The following is a 26,376-nucleotide window of genomic DNA, read 5'->3' as shown; positions in this document are numbered from 1 at the left end:
TGTATTTTTGACCATGAGATCTAATTGGTATCGAGAATCTTAGAATTTTACTGGTATTAATATCGAGTACTAAATTTCTGGGATCGTGACGTTCCTAGACTCCCTAAGGATTCCCTACCTGGAGGGAGCACTACCCTGGTTTCCTGCTGAGAGCCATGTTGCTTAGAAATGGAATTTTGACACACATTATTTTAACAAATATCATGTCTCCTGCAATTACAATAACATTTCAGTTGATAGTTCAGCCCATATTTCTGTCAAAAAGATTTTCTTTGACTCTCTAAAAGTAAATTACATTAGCAAGCAGTCGCTCTGTGGAGGATCAACTTTACACCCAAAAGTTTTTATTTTTCTGCTATAAGTAAATGTGAGGGCAGGTATCCTCTCTTCAGTTTCCCCAGGATGCATCACAGCTAGTTATGGCGTATCCCATAATATATTTTCTGGTTGTAATGATTTGGTTCAATATTTATTTATTGGCATTCATTCATTAGTGTGTGTGTTGTGTGAACTTAATTTAAGTTGAGCTTCTGGCAATGTAAGATGTAGTCGATTTTGTTATTGCAATGAACTTTGCATCAATAAATCTGTCCTTCGTTTTTCTGTTGAAGAGAAGAGGTGGTGTTTGTCCTCCAGGAGGCGCGCTTCTGTCACTGCTGCTTTCTGAAGTTTTGGGAGAAAATGGCGTCTTCCTGAACGGCATGAGAAGATGTGCATATTTTGTTTTTTTTAAGTTGAAACTGTCCGGAAACATTCGTGTAAGCGTTGCATCAAATCCCAGACTTTTACTATAATTTTAGAGCTAATCACGAGTAAGTATTGTGTACAAGATAAAACGCTATTCGTTATATTGCAGCTTTATTGTGAGCGGCCAACGGTGCCGCGCCGCCATGTTTCTTGAGGGAAGGGAACGTTAGCTACGCCAATGCTAACCTGCTAACTCAACATTTGTGCTTCTTTTTAAAAAATACTAAATCTACATCATATTGCTCTATTGGCCAATTTGCCCAGTCATAATATGCGATTTCACACAGAACATATAGTTAGTTTTGATGCTTCTTTTAACCATAAATTAACAGCAATTCGAAGCTAACGTGTCATTAGCGCTTGCTAACCTAAAAAGCTAACTAGCTGTGTCAGGATCCAATCGAAGCTAACGAGTCAGCAGCGTTTGCTAATCTAAAATGCTAACTAGCTGGTGAGGAGCTAATTTAGCATAGTGTTCAAGTACATACTCTAGAAAGATGTGCTCATATGGGGATACAAAGTTACCTGATGTTACGCCAGTACTTAGCATTAGCTTAGCCTGCCCACAACAAATTAAATGGGACTAGCATTAGCCTAGCCGCAAAGGCTAATGTTGCGGGGTTAGCATTAGCTGCCCAGGGAGCTAATTAGCCAACATGAATAGCATTTTAGTAGCTGGAGCAGAGAGGCAGCGTCACCCTGTGTGTTTTGTTAATAATTCGTTTTATTCATTAAACTGCATTTAACAAGATGATTGTGGAGAAAATAAAATATTGCTTTGTGCAACTTCCTGTGTCGGCTTGCTGTTTGCTAGCCCTGAAAACTCGACCCAGGTGTATCTGACACCTGTGTTTACCTGCCGGCCAGCCGAGGACGCTTTAACTGTTGACAGACAGGAGTCTGCCGAATGAAGCAACAGCTGCTCTAATGTGTCAGGACGAGTTATTGTTTATATGATGAAGAGTTTATATACAAATCCGGAAGCATTCACTTAAAAACACTGCATTTATTTAATGGATAGATGTTGTTTTTGTTTGTATAGTTAGGGCTGCAGTTGATGATGATTACTTTCATCAGTCGCTCATTTTATTATTCGATAGAGTTTAGAGTGTAAAAATGTCCAAAAAAGACCAAACAGTCTGAGAGTTGATAAAGGTTTTGATTTAAAAAATTAAAAGCCGTCATTAAATGTTTGAAAATGTTCAATTAGCAATTTTTTGAACTTCTATTTGATGTCAAACGTTTACATTATTATTTATATTCTACAGTTTGGTTTCCTTAGTAGTATTTTGTTGAACTGATGAATCCAGGATGGAACAGGGTGAAGTTGTCCGACACGCTGTGGCGGAGCAGCTGCCTGTTAGCATGGTTAGCAGTTAGCCACCTAGCTTCTGCCATTTCCAGCAGCGCTGCTTGTGTTTGGTTGGTTGCTGTTAGCAGCAAGATGGCGGCTTCCATCCCGGCGCACAGACCCTCCGCTCTGCACATTTAGCAACAGCTTTCAGCCTCCACTGTTCCCCCCTCACACTGATGCATGGAGCAGCCGTGCACCGCATTCACCCGCAGCTGGATTATGCGTTTCTGTTTCTGCTGGTTCTTGTTAATCTGAGCGGCTACCGGCGAATTTCTTCAGCGTTCACGGGGCTAAAATGGCGGACTGTCTGCTGCAGTGTCTGGGCTAGCTAGCATCACACCGACCCCTCTCAGAATCACAGACTGGAACATCAGATAATGTTTATTATATCTATTTAATAAAAGTTCACGAAGCTGTAGCGGACAGCTCATCACGTCCAGTTAGAACAGCTAAGATAGCCAGCTTCGGATAAACTAGCCGGCTAGCCATTAAGCTTCGGGAGCTAGTTAGCAGGCTAATGCTAACCGTGAGCTAGACAAAAACTTTCTGACGCAACTCTCGACTGAATTTTGGATTTTCTTTTTCCCCTTGCTGAGGACCGGGAGACGCGAACCCAGACAGCAGCGTCATGGCGTCCGAACCCGCGGTGCTACAGCCCCGCTGGAAGCGCGTCCAGGGCTGGACCGGGCCGGTGCCGCGGCCCCGCCACGGACACCGAGCCGTGACCATCAAGGAGCTAATGGTGGTGTTCGGCGGAGGGAACGAGGGGATCGTGGACGAGCTGCACGTCTACAACACCGGTAAGTTACCGGGAACACCGGTTACCGTGACTTCAAAGTACATTCTTATAGAATATTAATCTGTAGAAATGTATAAACTGACTTCTGTTTATGCTAACACGAACCTAGCCGTTAGTTAGCTAACTGTGCTAAAGAGCTACCATGTTTTGATTTTATTCGGTGGGTGTGACGGAAGCTTGAAGCTGGATGTGGGGGATTTCACTTCAGGGGGTCGGGTTGGAGGTTTAGCCCGCTAGGCTAGGCTAGGCTAGGCTAGCTCCTGCTCCTTGAAGCTAACGCGGTAGCCGCTGTTCCGCATGCTAACAGGATTAGCTGTTTAGCTAACGGAGCGGCTCTGGCAGAAACAGAGAGAAATGGCGCGTTTTCACTGAAAACATTGTCGACGTCACACGGACACGCCCCTCCGCCGCTGCTGCAGCGCAGGTGAGCAGCAGAGACAACAGCGTGAAATGCATCAAATAATGTGAAGGAAGGGCTTTTAAACGCTTCATGTTAGGACTTTAAAGTGTGTGTGTCTCAAGCTTAAACATCCCATATTCACTTTTTCTGTAATATTGACTAAATAAGCGTCTGTGCAGAACGGAAAGGAAGAAAAGAGGAAGAAAACACATGTAATGTTTTATTTAATGAACAACATTAGAGCCGCTGTTGGTGGTTTAATCTACAGTCATGCAACATTTCTAATATTACAGTATAACTGGTTTTGCAGCAGCCGCCACTCTGTTTACTGCCCTATTGAATCAGCTGACCAATCAGTTAACAGGCTCCTCCTTAAAGTGATCAGAATAGAATCCATGATGCACCTGGATCATCATTTTCTGTTGTCACAACCACCAGGACATGAGCAAGCGCAGGAGTCACCACAGTCCTATAAATCCGGCGGTCTTGTCTGCTTTTGATTGGCTCTCACCTTCTTCCACGACTGAGTTTTGGGGAAAATACACACAGATAGAGACGCAGTTGACAAAAAATTGTCCTGAGACATGTTAGGTGCAGCAGTACGCCAAGAAAAAATGGGCGATGTGGCCAAAAATGTTATCAGGATAACAAAAATTCATATGGTTGGATATTGATTAATTATCAGGATGAATGTCTAATCAGTATTTGTTTCAGGTTTAAAGGCTGATTTTTGCTCCTGAGTGAAAGTTAACGTAGTTTTAAACTTTTCTTTCTGGTCAGAACAAACAGACGATCACTTCACAAATCTGAGGCACAACGTTCAGAACAATGATAAAAAAATCTGTTTTCAACAAATATGCACGAGTAAAATTAAGTTAAGAAAACGTTCAGTCCCTTTTTGTCTGTCTTCATAGGAAATCAAACATTTATTGAACATTTGTTATTGAGGACAGGGCTGAACAATTCTGGAAGATAATCTAACTGGGATTGTTTTATTACCAATATAACGATTGCGATTTAATATGCGATTAATGTTTAAGCTCTTTCCCTTCTGGACCGGACGAGCAGTAAATCAGTGTGCAGCCTGACCAGAGATCAAACTCACACTGTGGCAGGATGAGTAATTATTATATATCTAATTATGATAATGAGAAAGATCACGGCATTAAATAAGATGATACATCATCATAAGAACAGCCAAGTTCACCACAGTGTGTTAAACAGTAAGAGCTCAATACAAACTCACAGTTCAACCAGCAGGTACTGCGTCCTGATCTGAGGTCAGACCTCCTGGAGTCCATCTTTCTGTGTCCCAGGCAGCAAACAAAAATACTCAGTTTGAGGTTCAATTCAAAAGTTGGCCAACAGAAATAAAACCAAGTGACTCCTCTCGTCGAGCGACTCTCTCTGGGCGGCGGCGGCCCGGCCGTCAGCAGAATCTCCCAGCCGACCACGCTGGAGCCCGGCCGCAGCTCCAGACTGTACAGGTCGTTCAGGTACCTGACGGGGAACCGGAGTGATCAATCAGATCTGGATCAGAACGCCAGGGACACAATCGTTCCTACAAACGCTGTCTGGACCGATCTGACCCGGTTCTATGAGGAAATCTCGTTTTATCACATTGCGATAATATCGTGAATGCAGTTAATCGGTCAGCCCTAATTGAGGAAAATTATAGTGCGATAATTATCGTTTTTGGACGCACAGATGACCAATTAGGTTTCTCTGCAGCTGTAAAGTGTTTGACCTCTTGTACCCCCCCCCTCCCAGGAAGTAAACCTGTAAACTGTCTAACATGTTGCTGCCCCCCCCCCCCAGCTACCAACCAGTGGTTCATCCCTGCAGTGCGCGGTGACGTCCCCCCCGGCTGTGCCGCCTACGGCTTCGTGTGTGACGGGACGAGGCTGCTGGTGTTTGGAGGGATGGTGGAGTACGGCAAATACAGCAGCGACCTGTACGAGCTGCAGGTCAGTGATGGGGCGGGGCTTCAGGACACTGACGACACTCGCTGAGCGTTCAGCTGGGGTTGGAATAATCGGGGGGGGGGATATCCTCCAAACAGAGGATCACTTCACAAGTCTGAGGGAGAACATTCAAAACTATTATTATAAAAATATAATTTAACAATATGATTAGTAAATCTTTTTCAACAAAATAATTATTTAAATAGAAAAATTAAGTGCTAATTTGTTCATGATTCAAATGAATTAGACCAAATATATTTATTGACGATATATTGAACATTTATTATATTGTTGTTGAGGAAACTTATATTGCGATAATTCTCATTATTATTTTATTATTTAGCTCTAGTTACAGTCTTTTTTTTTTTACCTGGTCTGGGTACCTCACTCACACTGAGGCAGGAAAACGTGTTTGTCTACAAAATGATTTTATTTATTTAACAACAGAGACCAAACTCCTCAAAAACACGTGGGCTCATTTTTAAGCTAAATGAGAAACGCTCTGCCAAGTAGGCCGAACCATTTGGGGAAAAATGTAATTGCAGTTTTTCTGCCAGATATTGCAATTACGATTTGATTTTTGATTTTTTTTTGCATCAAGCAGCACAGAGCAGATGAACCAGGAGGGAATCCGGTCGATTTTCAAAATAAAATACACTGTGCAGACTCCCGATCGTACATCAACAATAAACACAAATAAAACAGACAAAAACAGCCTGATCCGTGGTTGAAGCACACAAAATGACAAATTAACAACACGGTAACATCGTAGGGCAGCTAAACGCTTCGCTGCAGCCGCCTGTGTCGGTTCACCTGCCGCCATTATCCCACGTTTGCCTCCAGTCACGCCCTGCACCCGCTCTGATTGGTCAGTAGGACCGTAACAGGAGGCGCATGGCGCTGGTGATTGGCGAGCAGATCTGTCACACAAGGATGGTAACGGTTTAAAACGGGTCAGGTGCGCCAGATAATTAACCTACATATTAATCGCCGTCTTCACGATGTGCTATTCGGATTCTTTGAAATCGCAATTTCGATTTGAAAATGATTAATCGTTCGGCCGTGCTGCCAAGTTTGTATTTTTAATTAAAAAATGTAAAACAAAGCTAGAAGATGCGGCGCGCGAGGCGTTCACTGTCTGCTGTCTCCTTCAGGCGAGTCGTTGGGAGTGGAAACGTCTGAAGGCCAAGGCTCCAAAGAACGGCCCGCCCCCCTGCCCCCGCCTCGGACACAGCTTCTCTCTGATTGGCAGTTCCTGCTACCTGTTTGGAGGACTGGCCAATGACAGTGAAGACCCCAAGAACAACATCCCCAGGTAGAAAGAGAGAGTTATTATTTGGATTGTTTGATATTTTAGTGATTGTTGTTTTTAAATCTCACATTTGATGCTGATTTTATTTTTTTAAACTAAGTAATAAATTTTTTGTAATGAGTTTTTGTCTAGTAATACTCACACGTTCACGTTTTTATCTATTTTATTTATATTTTTAACACACGTTACTGTCATTTAGTTTAATTTTTAATATATTTTTTCAACACACACGCTTACTGTTTTATTTATTTACTTTTATTTTTTTAGTTTTTACAGAATTTTTATATTTTATATATTTTTTTATTTATTAACGCACACAAACACAACTTTTACTGTTTCATTTTGTTATTTAATGAAATGTATGAAATGAATTGTCCTTATGTAATTTATGTGTAGCTCTGAATACTGTTGCTCTACATTCATGCCAATAAAGCTGATTTTGCTGAATTTCAGTTTGAAAGAGAGGATGAGCAAACAGGTTAAAGAAATGAGGTGAAAATAAACCTCTTATAGTGATCACGTCTGTCGGGGTCAGATCGGTCCAGACAGCGTTTGTAGGAACGATTGTGTCCCTGGCGTTCTGATCCAGATCTGATTGATCACTCCGGTTCCCCGTCAGGTACCTGAACGACCTGTACAGTCTGGAGCTGCGGCCGGGCTCCAGCGTGGTCGGCTGGGAGATTCCGCTGACGTCCGGCTCGCCGCCGCCGCCCAGAGAGAGTCACACAGCCGTGGTGACGAGCGGCCGCGGCGCCAACAGACTCATCATCTACGGAGGGATGAGCGGATGCAGACTGGGAGACCTGTGGGTGCTCGACATAGGTGAGACAAGCTGATCTGACCTGATGTCGGGACAAAGTTCGTTCCTTTGTTTTTAAATTTCACTTTTGATACAGATTTTTTTTTGTTGTTTTAAATTCATTAATTAAATCAATTTTTTTTTGTCTATTAATACACACACACACACTCTTACGGTTTTATTTATTAACTTTTTTGTTTTATTGTTTATTAACAAACACAACTTTTGCTGTTCTTTATTTATTTAATGAAATGCATGTAATTTATTTGTAGCTTTGACATTCATGCCAATAAAGCTTATTTTTTTAAGTATTTGACCGTCCACCAGCTTCAGGTCATCACACGTGCTGATTTCTGATTGGTTCCTGTTTTGATGATGTCACAGACTCTCTGATCTGGAGTAAACCGACCCTCGGAGGAACCGCCCCCCTCCCCCGCAGCTTGCATACTGCCACCACCATCAACAACAAGTAATACTGCACACAGTCTTTAATGCATCTGCTAATCTGACATTCATACTGGAATCTCACCCCCCCCACCTGTCTGTCAGGATGTATGTGTTTGGAGGTTGGGTTCCTCTGGTGATGGATGATGTCAAAGTGGCGACTCATGAGAAGGAGTGGAAGTGTACCAACACGCTGGCCTGCCTCAACCTGGGTAACCACACACACCCTGAGGACAACACACACTGTAAAAATGAGCAGGAACATCCGGGTCTGCAGAGTGAAACCAGTGTCGTCTGTCTGTCTGTCTGTCTGTCTGTAGACACGATGTGCTGGGAGACGGTCCTGATGGACAGCGTGGAGGAGAACATCCCCAGAGCTCGAGCGGGTCACTGCAGCGTCGCCATCAACTCCAGACTCTACGTCTGGAGCGGCAGAGACGGATACAGGAAGGCCTGGAACAACCAGGTGTGCTGCAAGGACCTCTGGTACCTGGAGACAGGTGAGGAGGACTGAACTACATGCAGCTAGTACCTGGAGACATACAGTGTCTCACCTGTCTGCCTGTCTCGTCTGTCTGTCTGACCCTGTCTCACCTGTCTCACCTGTCTGTCCTCAGAGCGTCCCTGCGCTCCCTCTCGGGTGCAGCTGGTCCGGGCCAACACGTCGTCTCTGGAGGTGAGCTGGGGGCCGTCGCAGACCGCTGACACTTACCTGCTGCAGCTGCAGAAGTACGACATTCCTGCCGCGTCTGCGCCCGCCTCACCTGCCTCTAGCCCTGCCGTCAACCCTGTCCCCAAGAGCCTCGCCCCCATCGCCGCGACACCAGCTAACCAAACTGTCCCGCTGTCCGGGGTCACGTTGGTCCCCTCCCCCACAATGGCTGCCGCCGCCAAAGCACCAGGTAGGTCTACACACCTGTACAGGTAGCTCTACAGAAACAGGCAGACCTGAGTGTTCCTCACCTGTTCCCTGTGTCTCTGTAGCGGTCCTGAAGGTGGCAGCGGCTCCAGGTGCAGCAGGCGGAGCCTCCATCGTCACAGTGAGACAGGCCACGCCCAAATCCCCAATCGCCGTGACAACTCTTCCCGCAGGTGTTCGTATGGTGGTACCTGCTCAGGCCAGTCAGGGGACGGTAAAGAGATCTTCATGATTCTTATCTCTTCACTGCAGGTCCGCCTGATTGTTCTGGAGCTTTTTACCACATTTAATGGAACTGTCTCTATGACAACTGAGCGCCACCTGAGGACGACCATGACATGTGGTTGAAAGCTCTGGAAAAAGGTGTTTTTGTCCACTTATTAGAACTTTCCTGGAGCTTTCAGCTACATCCCTTGGCCTTCCTTAGTGGATGGAGTTTGCTCAGTCGTCATTAAGTACGTTCAGTTATGTGGCGTTAAATGACCTCCTGATTCAAAACCATTTAGGTCAGGCGGTCACGTGACTGTACGGGGTGGAAGACACAACATGTGGTTGAAAGCTCTGGAAGGTTTCTTGTATTTGGACTTCATGTTTTAAATCAGTGTTTGTGAAAAGAAAGAACTTTGACTCTCAACAGATCGGTCCTTGTTTTCACATCTCCCTCCTACTTCCTGTTTACTCTCAGCCAATAGGAAGCAGTCCTCAGATGAGCGGTATGGCGGCGTTGGCGGCCGCAGCTGCAGCAACTCAGAAGATCCCTCCGTCCACGACGGCGATGCTGAACGTCCCTGCAGGAGCAACGATTGTAAAGACGGTGGCTGTGAGTTCAGTATCCAGCAGTACAGTCCACATCAGGGTTGGGCCGATGGACGACGCCATCGTCCGTCGGCGACTGATGGTCGATGGTTTTCCCAGTAAAGAGTAATGTAACAGATTGCTATTTCCAAAACAGTTACATTATTAGTTACTAATCCAAATAACGCTGCTGAACGCACCATCCCTGACGTGAACGCGCGACCGCGCTGCAGCTCAGCGGCGCCGGCTGCCAGCTGTTAGTAACGTTATCGCCATTACTGTGTCACTCTCTTTGACGCAAAGAAGCGTTTTCGCGAACATTTATACTTAATTAAAGCTTAAATTATTTCTTGTCCTTTCGTAGGAATAAATTAATGCTGTAACATCATACATGAATACTTTGTGTGTGTGAGACTTCATAATTTACTCCGTTTGGTGTGACTCTGATGTTATACAGGAGTACAGGGAACTGCATAAATATATTTTATATATATATATATATCAAAAATAAACAGTTTAAACCATTTGCATTAGAGGTGTAAAATAGAAGTGTCGCACTGTAAATTAAAGCCCGATCGATTTTATCGGCCGATAAGAGCTAATTGCAGTTAATCAGCATCTGCGTTTATAACAGCAGATATATGACTATTGATAAAGAAACAGATCCTTCACTCATGTCATCAGTGTTGCATAGTTTGCTCACCAGAGGGCGCTCTGCAGCTCCTCTGTTAACATCAGAAAACCACAAAAGAAAACATTCAGCTGACCGGCGTCTACCTTTGTCACGTCAATTACATGACTTAAATAATACTAAAAACAGACCAAATCACTTCTCTCCTCCTGAGAACATTCATGATTTGCTAACCCCTCCTGTTTTTCACTGCCCTCTCCCGGCTTCCTCCCGGCTCACAGCAGTATGTTTAATGTTACGGTAGTTGGGTGTTTGATGTATCTACATGATTGTAGATTTATTTTTGAAATGTTACAGCTGCTAATGCTGTCAGTTGCTAAATTAGCCATTATCAGTGGAGGAGTGCCAACGTAATGAGCCGTTAAACTATAGTTTCTGATGTATTCTAAATATATCTGCGAGCCGCCTGTCTGCAGTTATTTACCGCCGTGTCAGATATGATTAAACCAGAGGGGACATGTAAATAAATGTGAGCTGAACAAGAATGTAACACGACTTCCTGTAGCTCCTCTTGTGTGACCTAGTAGATGTGAAACGTAGTCAGAGCCGTAACGACTCAGGTTGTAGTTATAACGTTGGTTAAATGAAATCTCAAAGCTGCAGATCCTTGTCGTAGACAGTCATGTAGTTATAGATGCATTCAACAGCAGCTCACTGTCTCATAGATGGCATGATTTAGACAGATGGTGGTTGAGAAACACTGTAAACGTGTTGCTCTGTAAACATGACGGTAAACGTGTTGCTCTGTAAACATGACGGTAAACGTGTTGCTCTGTAAACATGACGGTAAACGTGTTGCTCTGTAAACATGACGGTAAACGTGTCGCACCGTAAACAGGATACACGGTAAACGTGTCGCACCGTAAACAGGATACACGGTAAACGTGTCGCACCGTAAACAGGATACACGGTAAACGTGTCGCACCGTAAACAGGATACACGGTAAACGTGTCGCACCGTAAACAGGATACACGGTAAACGTGTCGCTCCGTAAACAGGATACAGGGTAAACGTGTCGCACCGTAAACAGGATACAGGGTAAACGTGTCGCACCGTGCACATGACACAGGGTAAACGTGTCGCACCGTGCACATGACACAGGGTAAACGTGTCGCACCGTGCACATGACACAGGGTAAACGTGTCGCACCGTGCACATGACACAGGGTAAACGTGTCGCACCGTAAACAGGACACAGGGTAAACGTGTCGCACCGTAAACAGGACACAGGGTAAACGTGTCGCACCGTGCACAGGACACAGGGTAAACGTGTCGCACCGTGCACAGGACACAGGGTAAACGTGTCGCACCGTGCACATGACACAGGGTAAACGTGTCGCACCGTGCACATGACACAGGGTAAACGTGTCGCACCGTGCACATGACACAGGGTAAACGTGTCGCACCGTGCACATGACACAGGGTAAACGTGTCGCACCGTAAACAGGACACAGGGTAAACGTGTCGCACCGTAAACATGTGTTGCAGTGTATACTTATCGCAGTGTAATAATGGTGTGTTACAGTGTAAACATGATTCCCCCCCCCCCCCCCCCCCAGGTAAGTAACCCGGCCACACGCATGTTGAAGACGGCTGCTGCTCAGGTGGGCGGAGCCTCTGTAGTCTCCACCCCAGGAACCCCCAGCCGACCAATCATCACGGTTCATAAGTCCGGAACGGTGACCGTCTCCCAGCAGGCTCAGGTGGTCACCACAGTGGTGGGCGGAGTCACAAAGACCATCACTCTCGTTAACAGTCCACTCAGTGTGGGGGGAGGCGGAACTCTGGTGAGTGGTGAATATTTTATAAATGTTTTACACAACCAAGCAAAGAACCAGACAACACAGATATTACTAAACAACAACAACACAAGAATAAACAAATTAGTAATATACATATTAATTACATTCTTCACATTTTTGTATACATTAGTGCCATGTCAAAGGAACAAACGGCATCTATCATGTTCATTTTAAACAAATATTTTACTCCTCCCTTCAGATTGGTAACCTGGGTAACCTTGGTAACCTCAGTAACCTGGGGAAGGTGGTGTCAGTGGTCCAGACCAAACCGGTTCAGAGTGGCTCGATTACTAGTCAAGCTGGGAGCAACGCCATCACCCAGTTCCTGCAGGTACCACACCTACACTCTGAACTCAGCAATGCAAATGGTCCACGGGGCCCTCACTGGGGTTTGTGCTTGTAGGAGTCATGAACTGATTTATTGCAAGTTTAGGATCATTGTTGCACATTCTTGGTTAGTCACGTGGATGTGGGGGGGGGGGGGGGGGGAGATTTCTGTATAGTTAATCTACACACCTGTTGGACTCCAGCCGGAGACACGGGGAGTGTTCGCTGTTCCTGCTACACTGTTAAAGGTCTTCTGTGTTAACTAAAAACTATATACTGAACTATGCTAAGCTACTGCATTTAGTAGTTAACACTAACAGCAGAACCCCCCCCCCGTATCAGACAAAGGGCGGCCTCCCACCCGGAACCATCTTGAAGTTGGTGACATCAGCAGACGGTAAACAGACCACCCTCCTCAGCACCGCGCAGGCCGGATCAACTCCAACCAAACAAACCATCCTTGGCGTCGCTCCGGCTTCCTCCAAACCCGGGACCACAATCATCAAGACCATCCCAATGTCAGCACTGCAGGGGGGGGCAGGTACGGGAAGAACACACCTTGACACACAGCACAGCTTTTTATTTTAAATTGGATGATTGGCTGAGTGAAGCTCCTCCCGCCGCCTACAGGTGGTAACAGTCCGTTCACGATCCTGACCACCAAGATGGTGACACCAGGAAGTGCCGGAAAAATCATCACCACCGTCCCCAAAATCACTGCAGCCGGCCAGCAGGGCCTCACACAGGTGACGCACACACACACACACACACACACACACACACACACACACACACATTTTGAAAACCGGACGTTGTCACATCTTCACGCTTAGGTCACAAAGCTAACTTTACCGTGTTCTTACAAACGAGTGACAGAAACGGTCAAAGATGGTCAGACCTTTGGTTAACGCCACTGTACTGACCTCAAAATAAAAGTGGCGTGTGTAAGCGCGCGAGCTGACAGCAGCGAGTCAAAGCGTTAAAGATCTTTAAATGTTATCAGAGGTGTAAAAGTATTTTCGGTCTATGGCGGAACACATTAGGCGTAGCGGGCCGCCGCAGTCTTGCTGATTAATGGGAAATGCTGTGAGACCAGCTGCAGACGGAGAACAGCTGTTCATGTGGCGTGAGGTTTTGGTCCAGATGGGGGTGTCTGAAAAAGGTTGTGTTCAGGGTGGGAGGGGTCGGCCACAGTCTGTCTGTGGGTTAGAGGATTGCAGCCAGTCACCTCTCTCTGCGGCGCGAATGACACGTAGAGCACAGCAGATGGTGATGGAGGAGGTGATGGCGGTGCGCTGAGCTCTTCCTCCAGGTTGTTGTGACTGCTGATGGTCCGAGAGTTATGCTGCGTTCCAGGCAACTCGGAACTGTGAAATATCCCACCTCCAACTAGGAAAAGTACCATGGGAGGAAAAGTACCATGGGAGGAAAAGTACCATGGGAACGCCACCAGAAGTCAGATTTCCTACGTGTGAACTCGGAGAAAAAAGATGACTTCACGAGTAGCCGCCGAGTGACGTCACACAACAGCGGCAGCTCCCGTGGAAGCACACACTGTATACTGTGGTAAACCATAAACTAAAAGGCAAAGTAAAGTATTAAATTAAAATAAGACATACTCGTATCAAACAGTAAAACTTGTTCTGCAGGTAAATTGCAGGGGTTTTCCCGCATAGAGAAATTTTTGGCGCCCCCTAAAGAGGTTTTAGCAAGTGCCAAAGGAAAATCCTCAGCGCCAAAATGATCAGAATTGGGGGGAAAAAAACAAAACTTTCAAATCCTCTCCGAATGTGTTTTAATAGTCATTTATCAAACGCCTGTTGAACAAGCAGAACATAAACATAAATACGACGTCTTTGACTTCCAGCAGTCGCCTCTCTGCTCATCCACAGCGGCTGCATTTTACACGTGCAGCAGGCGCTGGATTAATAAACCAGCTGCTGCGTTGGTTTGACCGCGCCTGAACGCTCCGTTACGAAGCTCGCGCTAATGGCTTCCTGTTATTTCTCACAAGAGAAAGTGTGCCGGTATTCACCGGTACTGTCACTTTTACATTTTACTCTTTGGCGTACCGGCACCGGTTCTCTCCTCTGCGCTCTCCAGATCAGGTTCTCTGGGCTCCACGTGACGCTCACCTGGTTCTCACCTGCCTGCTGATCGCCACAGGGAGATCGGAGCATTTCATGCAGCCGTGTGCGTTAGCTGCTCGTCAAAGTCACTTTTCGTTAACTGACCGATCACAGCCTGGAGGAGGCGGGACATTAAAAAAGGTTGAGGCACTACAGCAAACTTGAGAAATGTTTAACTCGTCGTTCTGTATGCACAGTTTTTATTTCTGACAAGTTCATTTGCATAAACAAATGAGAGACTGACCATGTAGAGCATTTTTCTTGCACAATAATTTAGTGACTGAAAACAACCCACAGAAACTGCAGTTTTGTCCAACTGGAAATAATATTAGAGGCTACTAATGGTGAGCTAAATTATAATGAATCCACAAACATCAGCACTAATCAAACCTTAACCACAGTGCTGTAGGCTGATACCAGAAAACCGTTTTATTTGTGAAACAGCTGAATCTCTATTAATAAACTAAAATAGATTATTATACTAACACTATACTTTCTATTTAATGTTATATATATTTTGTTTATCAAATGGTCAAATAACAAGAAAATGCATAGATTTTGGTCATTAGGTAAGTTATTGCCTTTAGTGCAAAGTCACCCCCCAAAGTCCCGTTCTGAGCCAGGAAAAACCCTGAATTGATGTAGAAACATTTTGCCAGTGTCATTAAGTAGCTGGTTACAGTAAAGAATCTCTGAAAGTCGTCTTCTCTATCCAAAGATTATTCAGGAAAATCTGGAACGCCCAGAACTGTGAGAACATTTGGAAACGTAGCCTCCAACGTCTGCTGACTTTTGAAGATTACCAGCTGATGTAGCTGGAAGGACACACGGTTAACGAGTAACATCTGTTTATCACTTGTTTTTAATAAAATGGCCGTCCTTATGAGGGATCTGTGCTGCTGACTCACCACTAAAGGAAAAAGCACTCGCAGAGTTCTTCATTCAGAGTTAACAAAATTAGTCTTCTTTGTTTACTTTCTAAAAACGGATCAAAAACTTAAATTTCTTTTCTACAACTGAAAGTGATCAATAAACTATTTCACTCCCCTCTCATTAAAATACAAAAACAACTTCGTCTGATTGATTATTTCGTCCGGACGACCTGATCAGGATGACGAGCGATCTGACACAAGTTTCCAATATTTTTATACAACAGTTATTTCCAACAATAACGAAGAAAAGAAAATCGGTCACCTTGCTCATCCATAACAACAATAATAATAATACCAATCAACTACTACGGCGATTGAAGTACTCTGTTGGTACTCTTTTAGGGTACCAGTTCTACTGGTATTGTAAAATTTCTGTAGCCGACACTTTAACATCCAGAAATTGGAGACTCGGACTTGAGTCCTACTTAAGTCGCACACACAATGACTTCAGACTCGACTCGAACTCGAGGTGCGGGACTCGTGAACAATGTTTATTTTTAATAAACGTCCGATGAGCTACAATATCAACGCTGACCGCCACATATTGATGTATTTTTTTTGCTAGGCCTATTTAAAATCATATTTGATTGCAGAGCGCCGTAGCACATTAGCACAGCACATCCTCTCGCTCATCCCTCTCTCACTCCTTCATGAACACAGCTGCACAAATCTGTCCAACACAACGCTGTCAATGTCGGAGACCCAGCTTAAAAAAAGTTATTAGCAAGCATGTAAGGACCCTAGCTAATAAGGAGAGCTAAGTTAATGTTAGAAACACCTGGGTTTTTGAGGCTAGCACGCTGTATATAGATGGTGGTCAATATCAACTGCACGCGCACGACCCCCCCACACGCCACAGTTACACTGTCATTCTGTGGGAGACACTGAGCTATATTAGCAGCCTGGATTAAACGCAGCAGGTGATAAAACATTCATTATAGAGACTTGACTTGACTTGGACTCTAGTTCAGTGACTTGACTTGGACTCTAGTTCAGTGACTTGACTTGGACTCTAGTTCAGTGACTTGACTTGGACTCTAGTTCAGTGACTTGACTTGGACTCTAGTTCAGTGACTTGACTTCGACTCTAGCTCAGTGACTTGACTTGGACTCTAGTTCAGATACTTGACTTGGACTCTAGTTCAGATACTTGACTTGGACTCTAGTTCAGAGACTTGACTTGGACTCTAGTTCAGTGACTTGACTTGGACTCTAGTTCAGTGACTTGACTTGGACTCTAGCTCAGTGACTTGACTTGGACTCTAGCTCAGTGACTTGACTTGGACTCTAGCTCAGTGACTTCACTTGGACTCTAGTTCAGTGACTTGAGACTTGACTTGGACTCTAGCTCAGAGACTTGAGACTTGACTTGGACTCTAGCTCAGAGACTTGAGACTTGACTTGGACTCTAGCTCAGAGACTTGAGACTTGACTTGGACTCTAGCTCAGAGACTTGAGACTTGACTTGGACTCTAGCTCAGAGACTTGAGACTTGACTTGGACTCTAGCTCAGAGACTTGAGACTTGACTTGGACTCTAGCTCAGAGACTTGAGACTTGACTTGGACTCTAGCTCAGAGACTTGAGACTTGACTTGGACTCTAGCTCAGAGACTTGAGACTTGACAGAACCTGAACCGTCTGAGGTCTGGATCAGCCGGTACAAATGTGTGGTTCTGTGTTCAGGTTCTGTTGAAAGGCGCTCCGGGGACACCTGGTACGATCTTCAAGACCGTCCCGATGAGCGGAGTCAGACTGGTGTCACCGGGCGCCGTCGGCACCAAACCTGCCTACACCACGCTGGTAGTCAAGTCCACCACAGGTAAACGCTGCTCAGGTGCTCGGCTGTAACGCTGACTCAGCGTCCGTCTCTGAGCGGCTCCGATAGGTGTGTTTGTGTCTCAGGTGTGTCCAGTCTGGGGACGGCAACAGGAAGCGTCTCCACTGCCGTAGCAGGAGGAGCTGTCGCTGTCGCCAACGCCTCCCTGGCAACGCCCATCACCACGCTGGCAACCATCGCCACATTGGCCAACCAGGTCACCACGGCAACTCCCACCACCACAGGACCCAAACAGGTAACGAGACTGACGGCGCGGCGCTGTACTTTACTCTTGTACTACAGTAGTACTACTGCAGTTTTATATCTCTGTAATGTAGTAATACTGCAGTTCTGTGTGTGCAGGTGACTCTGATCACAACTCCGAGCGGCGCCGAGGCTCAGCCGCTGGTCCAGGATCTGCCCGTCTCCATTATGGCTTCTCCTACTTCAGAAGAACCTGGAAGTACTACAAGTACCACTACTACTACTACTACTGCAGGGGGAGAGGCTGGAGACACTGCAGCTCCTACAGGTAAAGAAAGTATTACTACTACTGCAGATTCTAGTATTAGTTCTAGCTACTGTACTGGATGGGTCAGAATACTGCAGTACTACCTCACAGTGCAGTAAACTGTGATGGTGATGTGAATAATCATGATGTCACTGTGATGATGCTGCAGTGACGTTGGTCTGCTCCAACCCGCCCTGCGAGACCCACGACACCGGCACCACCAACACCGCCACCGTGGCCACCGCAACCATGGGCGGTAACGACCGAGCGTGCTCCAACCCGCCCTGCGAGACCCACGAAACCGGCACCACCAACACCGCCACCGTGGCCACCGCAACCATGGGCGGTAACGACCGAGCGTGCTCCAACCCGCCCTGCGAGACCCACGAAACCGGCACCACCAACACCGCCACCGTCGCCACCGCAACCGTGGGCGGTAACGACCGAGCGTGCTCCAACCCGCCCTGCGAGACCCACGAAATCGGCACCACCAACACCGCCACCGTCGCCACCGCAACCATGGGCGGTAACGACCGAGCGTGCTCCAACCCACCCTGCGAGACCCACGAAACCGGCACCACCAACACCGCCACCGTGGCCTCCGCCAGCCTGAGCCAGGTGCTGCAGGTGAGCTGACGTGTTCTCGTTCAGTACTGACTGGTTCTGCCCTGTAGCATGAACTGATGTGGAGCCGCCGCCGCCGCAGGGCAGTTGGCATTTCCTGTGGTTGTGCGTTAATTCAGACGCACATTTAAATCACAGCAGTCAAACTAAAACAAGCTGATCACAGATTCACCTGAAGGACAAATGTTTATATATTCAGGTATGAAGGTGATTGTTGACGTCTGTAAACTAAACAATCTGTACAGTAGTACTGCTGTAGTTTTGTCTCTGGACTGTAGTACTGCTGTAGTTTTGTCTCTGGACTGTAGTACTACTGTAGTTTTGTCTCTGGACTGTAGTACTGCTGTAGTTTTGTCTCTGTACAGTAGTACTACTGTAGTTTTGTCTCTGGACTGTAGTACTGCTGTAGTTTTGTCTCTGGACTGTAGTACTGCTGTAGTTTTGTCTCTGTACAGTAGTACTACTGTAGTTTTGTCTCTGTACAGTAGTACTGCTGTAGTTTTGTCTCTGGACTGTAGTACTACTGTAGTTTTACGTCTGTAGTAGTTTTGTGTTTGTACTGTAGTACTGCTGTAGTTTTGTCTCTGGACTGTAGTACTGCTGTAGTTTTGTCTCTGGACTGTAGTACTGCTGTAGTTTTGTCTCTGGACTGTAGTACTGCTGTAGTTTTGTCTCTGGACTGTAGTACTACTGTAGTTTTACGTCTGTAGTAGTTTTGTGTTTGTACTGTAGTACTACTGTAGTTTTGTCTCTGTACAGTAGTACTGCTGTAGTTTTGTCTCTGTACAGTAGTACTGCTGTAGTTTTGTCTCTGTACAGTAGTACTACTGTAGTTTTACGTCTGTAGTAGTTTTGTGTTTGTACTGTAGTACTGCTGTAGTTTTGTCTCTGGACTATAGTACTGCTGTAGTTTTGTCTCTGGACTGTAGTACTGCTGTAGTTAACTTAGCAATGTGTTTGTTTCAGGTCTGTTCCAACCCCCCATGTGAGACTCACGAGACCGGGACCACCAACACGGCCACCACAGCCGGAGCTGGAGGACTCAGACAGGTGAGACACTTCGAAGAAGATGGAGACGGTAAAACAAAGATCGGACTCACGACGCAGTTGCACACGGCGCTTTCTCACTATTTTCCGGGAGTGTTGCACCATTTTGCCGACTCTCTCTGCGCTGTGTGACAGTTACGAGGCCGGAAGGGGAGTGTGATTGGATCGGCCTCTGAGCCGGGAACGTTGGTAACAGAGATGACTTTAGGGGTGTCAGCTAATGTACTGGTGCAGTAACACCTCTGGGACAAAAATCACTTTGCGCACTTTGATGACAGCAGCCGTGTTTCCATCGTTTATTAATGCACATTTTGAAGTATCGCTTTAGAAAAGGTTGATGGAAACGTCTCGTTTAGGGTCCTGGTCTGAGGCCGTGCAGGGCTCCAGCCAAGTGTACTCTGATGATCAGTGATTGGTTAAAGGTGCTGATGTCCGACAATCACTTTTTCTCAGGTGTGTTCAAATCCACCATGTGAAACTCACGAGACCGGGACCACCAACACCGCCACCACAGCCGGAGCTGGAGGACTCAGACAGGTGAGGGAACACCTGACCCTGCCAGGTGTACTCGGGTAAGGCCATTGGTTAAAGGCGCTGGTGTCGGTGCACTAAACGGTCTGTTGTTTTTTTTCAGGTCTGTTCCAACCCTCCGTGTGAGACTCACGAGACCGGGACCACCAACACGGCCACCACAGCTACAGGTAACCTGCCGACGCACCTGGAGCCTCATGTCTAACCGTTGAAACAAGCGTGATGTCACTTCCTGTCCTCTCGTCTCCAGCTCAGCAGGGTGGAGACGGCGAGCAGGTCGACTCCACAGACCCCGGCTCCTCCGCCGACCCCGCCTCCTCCACCGCAGCCAGTCAGAGCAGAGCTGTTACTACGGTTACACAGGCCACACCCACCCCCGGGCCATCCATACCTGTAAGTAACGCACACAAACTCGTCGTCGTCATCGTCTCTGATGTCCCATGATCCCCCTCTGTCTGCGTGCAGGAGATCTCCTCATTGGTCGGCGAGAGCAGGGCAGAGTCGTCTGAGGCGGAGGCTGTTGCCATGGTAACTGCAGCGGAAGGGGAGGAGTCCATGCAGACGGACAGCCAATCAGGGCTTGTGATGTCATCAACAGCTTCAGTGTTACAGGTTCATGTGGAGGGCAGCGAGGCGGCGGCACAGGTACGCACGCACGCACGCACGCACGCGCACACACGCACACACACAGATAACCAATCAGCTCGTCCCTCTCAGATGGACAGCAGCCTTCCTCAGGAACTGATGTCATCAGAAGGGGACAGAGGCGAGGTGGTTTCCGGGGCGACGACCCTGATGGTGACGGGGCTGACCTCTGATCACATGTCTGTTACCGCGGCAACAGAGGAGGCAGTTCAGCAGGCGACGATACAGGCGGTGCTGCGGGCGGCCGGACACGTCGGTGAGACACGCGGATGCCGGTTCAGAACTGATCACCTGGACCTGGTTTGTCTTCAGGTGGATCACGTTTGTCTCTGTGTCTGAGCAGGAGACGGTTCGGAGGACCAGTCCATCCCCATCATCCTGACCCAGCAGGAGCTGGCGGCTCTGGTCCAACAGCAGCAGCAGCTGCAGGACGCCCACAACCAACCAGAACCAGCAGAACCAGAACCACAGCACAGCAGCGTGCCCACAGGTAGCTCGCCGCTGGTCCTGAGCAGAGAGTCTGATGTTTGTATCCTACCTGGATCAGAAGTTTAAAGGGTCACCGTGGAGTTTAAACATTCTTTACGTCAACAACAAATCATTGATTAGTCTGTCAACAGATTAATCTGCAGCTGCTTTACTAATCACTAAACCATCTGAGCAAATCTCTGCTCAGTGTTTTGCTTTTCTTTGTCTCACATCGTTGGAAAATTAAAACCTGTTGGACCAATAAAACGAGCAGCTCTGTGAAATAATTACATTGATTGATAATGAAAATAATTGATGACATATAAAGACATGTTGTCATGTTTTTTAATAGTAACGTAGGAATTAATATTCATGAGTAATTATAAAGATGTTTCTGCTTTATGGTCATTCAGTAAATCTGAACAACAGCTGATGACTGAAACATCTTTACAGAAATAAGAGATTAAGAAGAACGAAAAACTATTTCTGTTTTCTTATTGGTCTGCTTCAGATCATAATTTGAGTTCTTAATTCATTTGTTCAGCTGCTTTTGTCCTCCTGTCGTGTCTAATAAAGTTATTTGAACCCTGCCTCTTGTTTCCCAGAGGGCCTTGCTCCAGCAGACAGCCTGAACGACCCGACAGCAGAGGGTAACGGACACGAGCTGACGTCATCGGCAGTGACGAGCGCTGTGGCCCGATTGGCCAGTACGTTTGGCCCCGCCCCCTCTCTGACGGCCAGCCCGGCTAAGATTCAAACTGCGCCGCCCACCGAGGTCACCAATGGCATCACGGCGACTGCAGGGGTGAGAGACGCAACGCTGCTGAGCAACAGCAGGGGGCAGAATGACGCTAACATGCTAACTCTGTGTGTGTGTGTGTGTGTGTGTGTGTGGAAGCAGGACGTCCAGGTGAGATCATCAACGAGGGACAATCAGTGGTATGACGTCGGCATCGTCAAGGTGACCAACATGGTGGTCACTCATTACTACGTCCCCTACGACAACAACATGGCTGACGTAAGAAACTTTAGTTAATAATCAAAATAAAGCAACCCCTCACAACACCCACTGTTTAACGGTGATCGGCTGTTTATTAATCTGCCATCGGCTGTTTATTAATCTGCCATCGGCCGTTTATTAATCTGCCATCGGCCGTTTATTAATCTGCCATCGGCCGTTTATTAATCGGCCATCGGCCGTTTATTAATCTGCCATCGGCCGTTTATTAATCGGCCATCGGCCGTTTATTAATCTGCCATCGGCCGTTTATTAATCGGCCATCTGCCGTTTATTAATCGGCCATCTGCCGTTTATTAATCGGCCATCTGCTGTTTATTAATCTGCCATCGGCTGTTTATTAATCTGCCATCGGCCGTTTATTCATCAAAGATCTTGATTCAACAGCAACCTGTGTTTTCAAAATAAAAGCACCAATGACCTACAAAAAGCTACGCTTGTTCAGATTACTGATATTGATCCAGTTATCGATGATGCATCTACCTGCAGGATGACTCAGGTGTGATACCAGACTACAGTCAGATGAAGAAGGTGGAGCTGCAGCCGGGGACGGCCTATAAGTTTCGGGTTGCGGGGATCAATATCTGCGGCCGCGGAGCGTTCTCAGAGGTGTCGGCGTTTAAAACGTGTCTTCCTGGTTTCCCCGGAGCGCCGTGCGCCATCAAGATCAGCAAGGTGAGACACTTCAGAGTCCAGAAAAGGTTGTGCCCGTGTCACTGCTGATCTCCGGTCTGTGTTAAACTCTTTCACTGTGGTCCTGCAGAACCTGGACGGGGCTCAGCTGACCTGGGAGCCTCCTGCCGTCACATCAGGGAAGATCACAGAGTACTCTGTGTACCTGGCCATCCAGTCCAGCCAGGCCGCCGCCTCCAGTTCCGGTTCCGGACCGGCCCAGCTGGCTTTCATGAGGGTCTACTGTGGTCCCAATCCGTCCTGCCTGGTCCAGGCCTCCAGCCTCGCCAACGCCCACATCGACTACACAACCAAGCCTGCCATTATCTTCCGTATCGCCGCTCGCAACCAGAAGGGCTACGGGCCAGCCACGCAGGTCCGGTGGCTACAAGGTGAGACGAATAATCGGGAAGGGCTACGGGGCGGGAAAAAGTAGGAAGTCAGAGGAAGAAACAAGCTGTAGTGTTAGTGAGGCTTCTATTAACGAGGTTAGTGTTAATGAGGTTCATAGTAGTGAGGCTTGTCGTAGCGTTCATACCATTCTGTATATGATGAAAATCATAAAAATGTATCATTTTATTTAATTACTGTTTAAGCATTTCTGGTTAGATGCCATCTGCATTTCGTTGCTTTGTGCCTTAGGCTGGCCACTATAAAAGGCCTTAGGCTGGCCACTATAAAAGGCCTTAGGCTGGCCACTATAAAAGGCCACTCCAAAATGTGCAGTTTTACTATATTGGAAGGGTCTGGGAGGGTACGGGAAACCAGTCAGTATCTGGTGTGACCACAATTTGCCTCACGCAGAGTTGATCCGGTTGTTGATTGTGGAGTGTTGGTCCACTCCTCTTTAATGGCTGTGCGAAGTTGCGGTCAGGTCGAGACCCCAATGAGGCCGACGAGCATGTAGATGAGCTTCCCTGAGACGTTTCCTGACAGTTTGTTCAGAAATTCTTTGGTTATGCAAACCGATTGTTGCAGCAGCTGTCCGGGAGGCTGGTCTCAGACCATCTTGGAGGTGAAGATGCTGGATGTGGAGGTCCTGGGCTGGTGTGGTTACACGTGGTCTGCGGTTGTGAGGTCAGTTGGATGTTTTGCCAAATTCTCTGAAACGCCTTTGGAGACGGATTATGTTAGAGAAATGAACACTCAATTCACGGGCAACAGCTCCGGTGGACATTCCTGCAGTCAGCATGCCGACTGCACGCTGTGCTGTGTGATGGAACTGCACATTTTGGAGTGGCCTTTTATTGTGGCCAGTCTAAGACACACTTGTGCAATTCCCATGCTGTCTGATCAGCACCTGTGAGGTGGATGGATTATCTCGGGAAAGGAGAAGTGCTCACTAACACAGATTTGTGAACAGTATTTGAGAGAAATAGGCCTTTTGTGTACATAAAGAAAGTCTCAGATCTTTGAGTTCAGCTCATGATGAATGGGGGCAAAAACAAAAGTGTTGCCTTTATAGTTTTGTTCAGTGTAGTAGTGAGGTTTGTATTAATGAGGTTCGTAGTAGTGATGTCTGTATTTTTGTTCTCCTGTAGAAAGCAGTAAAGATGCCAAACCAGCAGTGAAGAGACCCGGAGCGTCTCCTGACATGTAAGAACTGATTATATTAACTAACACATACAGGAAATATATACTTTATATATAGTGACATCATATCAATGCACTTATACTGTTAATTAGTTTTGTATAAACCGTCTGTAAATGGACCAAAACCATATTCAAAAAAAAACATTAAGCTTTTTATGTTGCTGCAAACTGCTGTAACTCTAAACTCTTACCGCTGTATTATAAACTATTTCCATTTAATAAAACCGAATCGGAAAAATCTTGTTTTTTGGTTTTGAAACTAAATAATTAAAACACGCGGATACACGGATTAATTTAGTTCATCACGTTACGTTTGTTTGGCAGCAACTTAAAATAAAAACTTTGAACCTTTGACATCACTGTGACCTCACCAGTAAAATGCTAATGCCATCAACACTGTTTTGTTTATTTTCCGGTCTTCAGGAAACCTGTTGGACCAAAGAAGTTCAGAACAGACCAATAGGAGGAGCCGACCTGCTGAGGAGGACTGTGATTTGCTGTTGTTGTTGTCTTAAGCTCCACCCTGAAGCTGGTGACCGTGTCAACTCTGACAGCTTCCTGTCCCAACAGGAAACAGACAAAATAAAAGACTTGTAGGATATTTGTACATTATCGACCAATCAGAACTCTTTTTCTCCTTGATTTTGTTTTGGTTGTCATGGAGACGGCGATGGGCGGAGTCAACAGCTTTTCACCTTTAAATGGAAATAATAAAGTTTGAGTTTATAGAACTAGAAGTAGCTGTCTGTCTCGGTGTCTCTCACCCTCTGAGGTCACGATGAAGTTCAGTGGTCGCGCCGCTTTTGGGGGCGGGGTCCCTGCAGGGGGCGGGGCTTAAACTGCTCTGTAAATTATTGTTTTTCTGTAGCATCAAAATTTTTTGTTTTTCCTTTTTTTTATATATAAATGTGTTTAAGAAAAGAAGTGTTATTTCTTCTGTGGTTTGTTTCTTCTGTTCTCGAAGTGTTTGTTGGCCGCAGTGACGGAGCTCACCCATTGGACAGTTTGTCTGAGCTGGAAGTGAATGATTTTTCCTGCTGTTTGAAAATCAAACATGTTGTTTGTGAATATTCTCTTGAACAATAAAGATTTTTAGAGCATTTTTTTTACCGGCTGTGTGGAGTCCGCTTCCTGTCAGAAAAACATTTTCACATTAAAGTTATAATGTGTCAGATTTTCATCAAATCAAACACTTTGTGATTCTCTTTGTGGTTGACGTGTATTTACATCCAGTGATAACCTCAATAGTTTCATCTTTAGTGGCGGAGTTACCGCTACAGATTTAAATGACCTTCATCTGAATGTGGAGGACTGCTGTTGAGAATTAGCCAGCTAGCTAACACTGGTGTCGATTAATGTGTTGTCCTTTATATGTTTATATAGACAACACATTCTCACTTTCAACTCGTCACATGGACGCTTGGTCAAGACCCTGCGTAGTCAAGTTGGCGACAATAAATATGCAACGTCCAGTTAGACTTTCAAAATAAAACGCTAGCATTTTGAATCATCGCAATTTTGCAAAAGTACTTGGAATATTTAATGTTGACTTTTTGTTTCACACGAGACACGAAACCCGGTCTCCTGGGTTTTCACATAAAACTGAAGGGATAATAACTAATAATAAATTCTAAATTTAAGTAAACTAAAGGCTGCATTTAAAAAATGTTTTTGTAAATATGCATCATAAAATAAAAAAAATTTATTTGTTGCTCAATTTCAGAAAAGCTTTGAGTGATTGAAGTTCAGTCTCAACCACTTTTATAATTAACACTCAACACATCTTAACAAATGAACAGCTGTAATGCCTCCTCTTCTCCTTCATTCCCTCTTATATAGCTACCACGTCCCTACTTCCTCTTGTTCAGTGAGAAACGTGAGCTCTGGCTAGGATTGGTGATATCTGAGATATTCTGGTTTTGAACTGCCCGTGGGAAGAATGTACTGTAGGCCTACATGTAATTCTTTGTTAAAAGCCATGTGAAGTCTTTCCTCTATTCCTTACTGGACAAAGCCTCTCTGCTGATTTGAATGAAG

General features: G+C 46.0%; 1 protein-coding gene across 4 annotated transcripts; it reads left to right on the top strand.

Annotated features, from left to right (window-relative positions):
* Window positions 1-663: 663 nt before the first annotated feature.
* Window positions 664-25,448, top strand: hcfc1b (host cell factor C1b). 4 transcript variants are annotated; one of them, XM_038722621.1, is made up of 32 exons: window positions 664-812; window positions 2,698-2,901; window positions 5,119-5,267; window positions 6,419-6,579; window positions 7,196-7,398; window positions 7,760-7,844; window positions 7,925-8,031; window positions 8,140-8,319; window positions 8,437-8,721; window positions 8,804-8,952; window positions 9,424-9,558; window positions 11,783-12,010; window positions 12,225-12,356; window positions 12,695-12,893; window positions 12,983-13,098; window positions 17,098-17,233; window positions 17,317-17,486; window positions 17,594-17,762; window positions 17,911-18,368; window positions 19,332-19,415; window positions 19,866-19,949; window positions 20,047-20,113; window positions 20,194-20,336; window positions 20,409-20,588; window positions 20,661-20,844; window positions 20,932-21,078; window positions 21,662-21,861; window positions 21,952-22,074; window positions 22,564-22,749; window positions 22,838-23,138; window positions 24,288-24,342; window positions 24,763-25,448. In XM_038722621.1, exons 2-32 carry the CDS (start codon window positions 2,730-2,732, stop codon window positions 24,800-24,802), a joined length of 5,028 nt encoding a protein of 1,675 aa, XP_038578549.1. In that variant the 5' UTR covers window positions 664-812; window positions 2,698-2,729; the 3' UTR covers window positions 24,803-25,448. The 4 variants fall into 4 exon arrangements, with proteins under 4 accessions (XP_038578549.1, XP_038578552.1, XP_038578550.1 ...); XM_038722622.1 differs by lacking the exon at window positions 664-812 and having other exon boundaries at window positions 2,092-2,901; window positions 21,958-22,074; XM_038722624.1 differs by lacking the exons at window positions 19,866-19,949; window positions 24,763-25,448 and having other exon boundaries at window positions 24,288-24,346.
* The last annotated feature ends 928 nt before the right edge of the window (window positions 25,449-26,376 follow it).

The sequence above is a fragment of the Micropterus salmoides genome, unplaced genomic scaffold (genome assembly GCF_014851395.1).
Source record: "Micropterus salmoides isolate LMB-PRFRI ecotype aquatic unplaced genomic scaffold, ASM1485139v1 Ms_hic_scaffold_16, whole genome shotgun sequence".
Classification (NCBI taxonomy): domain Eukaryota; kingdom Metazoa; phylum Chordata; class Actinopteri; order Centrarchiformes; family Centrarchidae; genus Micropterus; species Micropterus salmoides.
The sequence above is the reverse complement of the archived record's forward strand: the minus strand, read 5'-3'. Positions and strand labels throughout refer to the sequence as shown.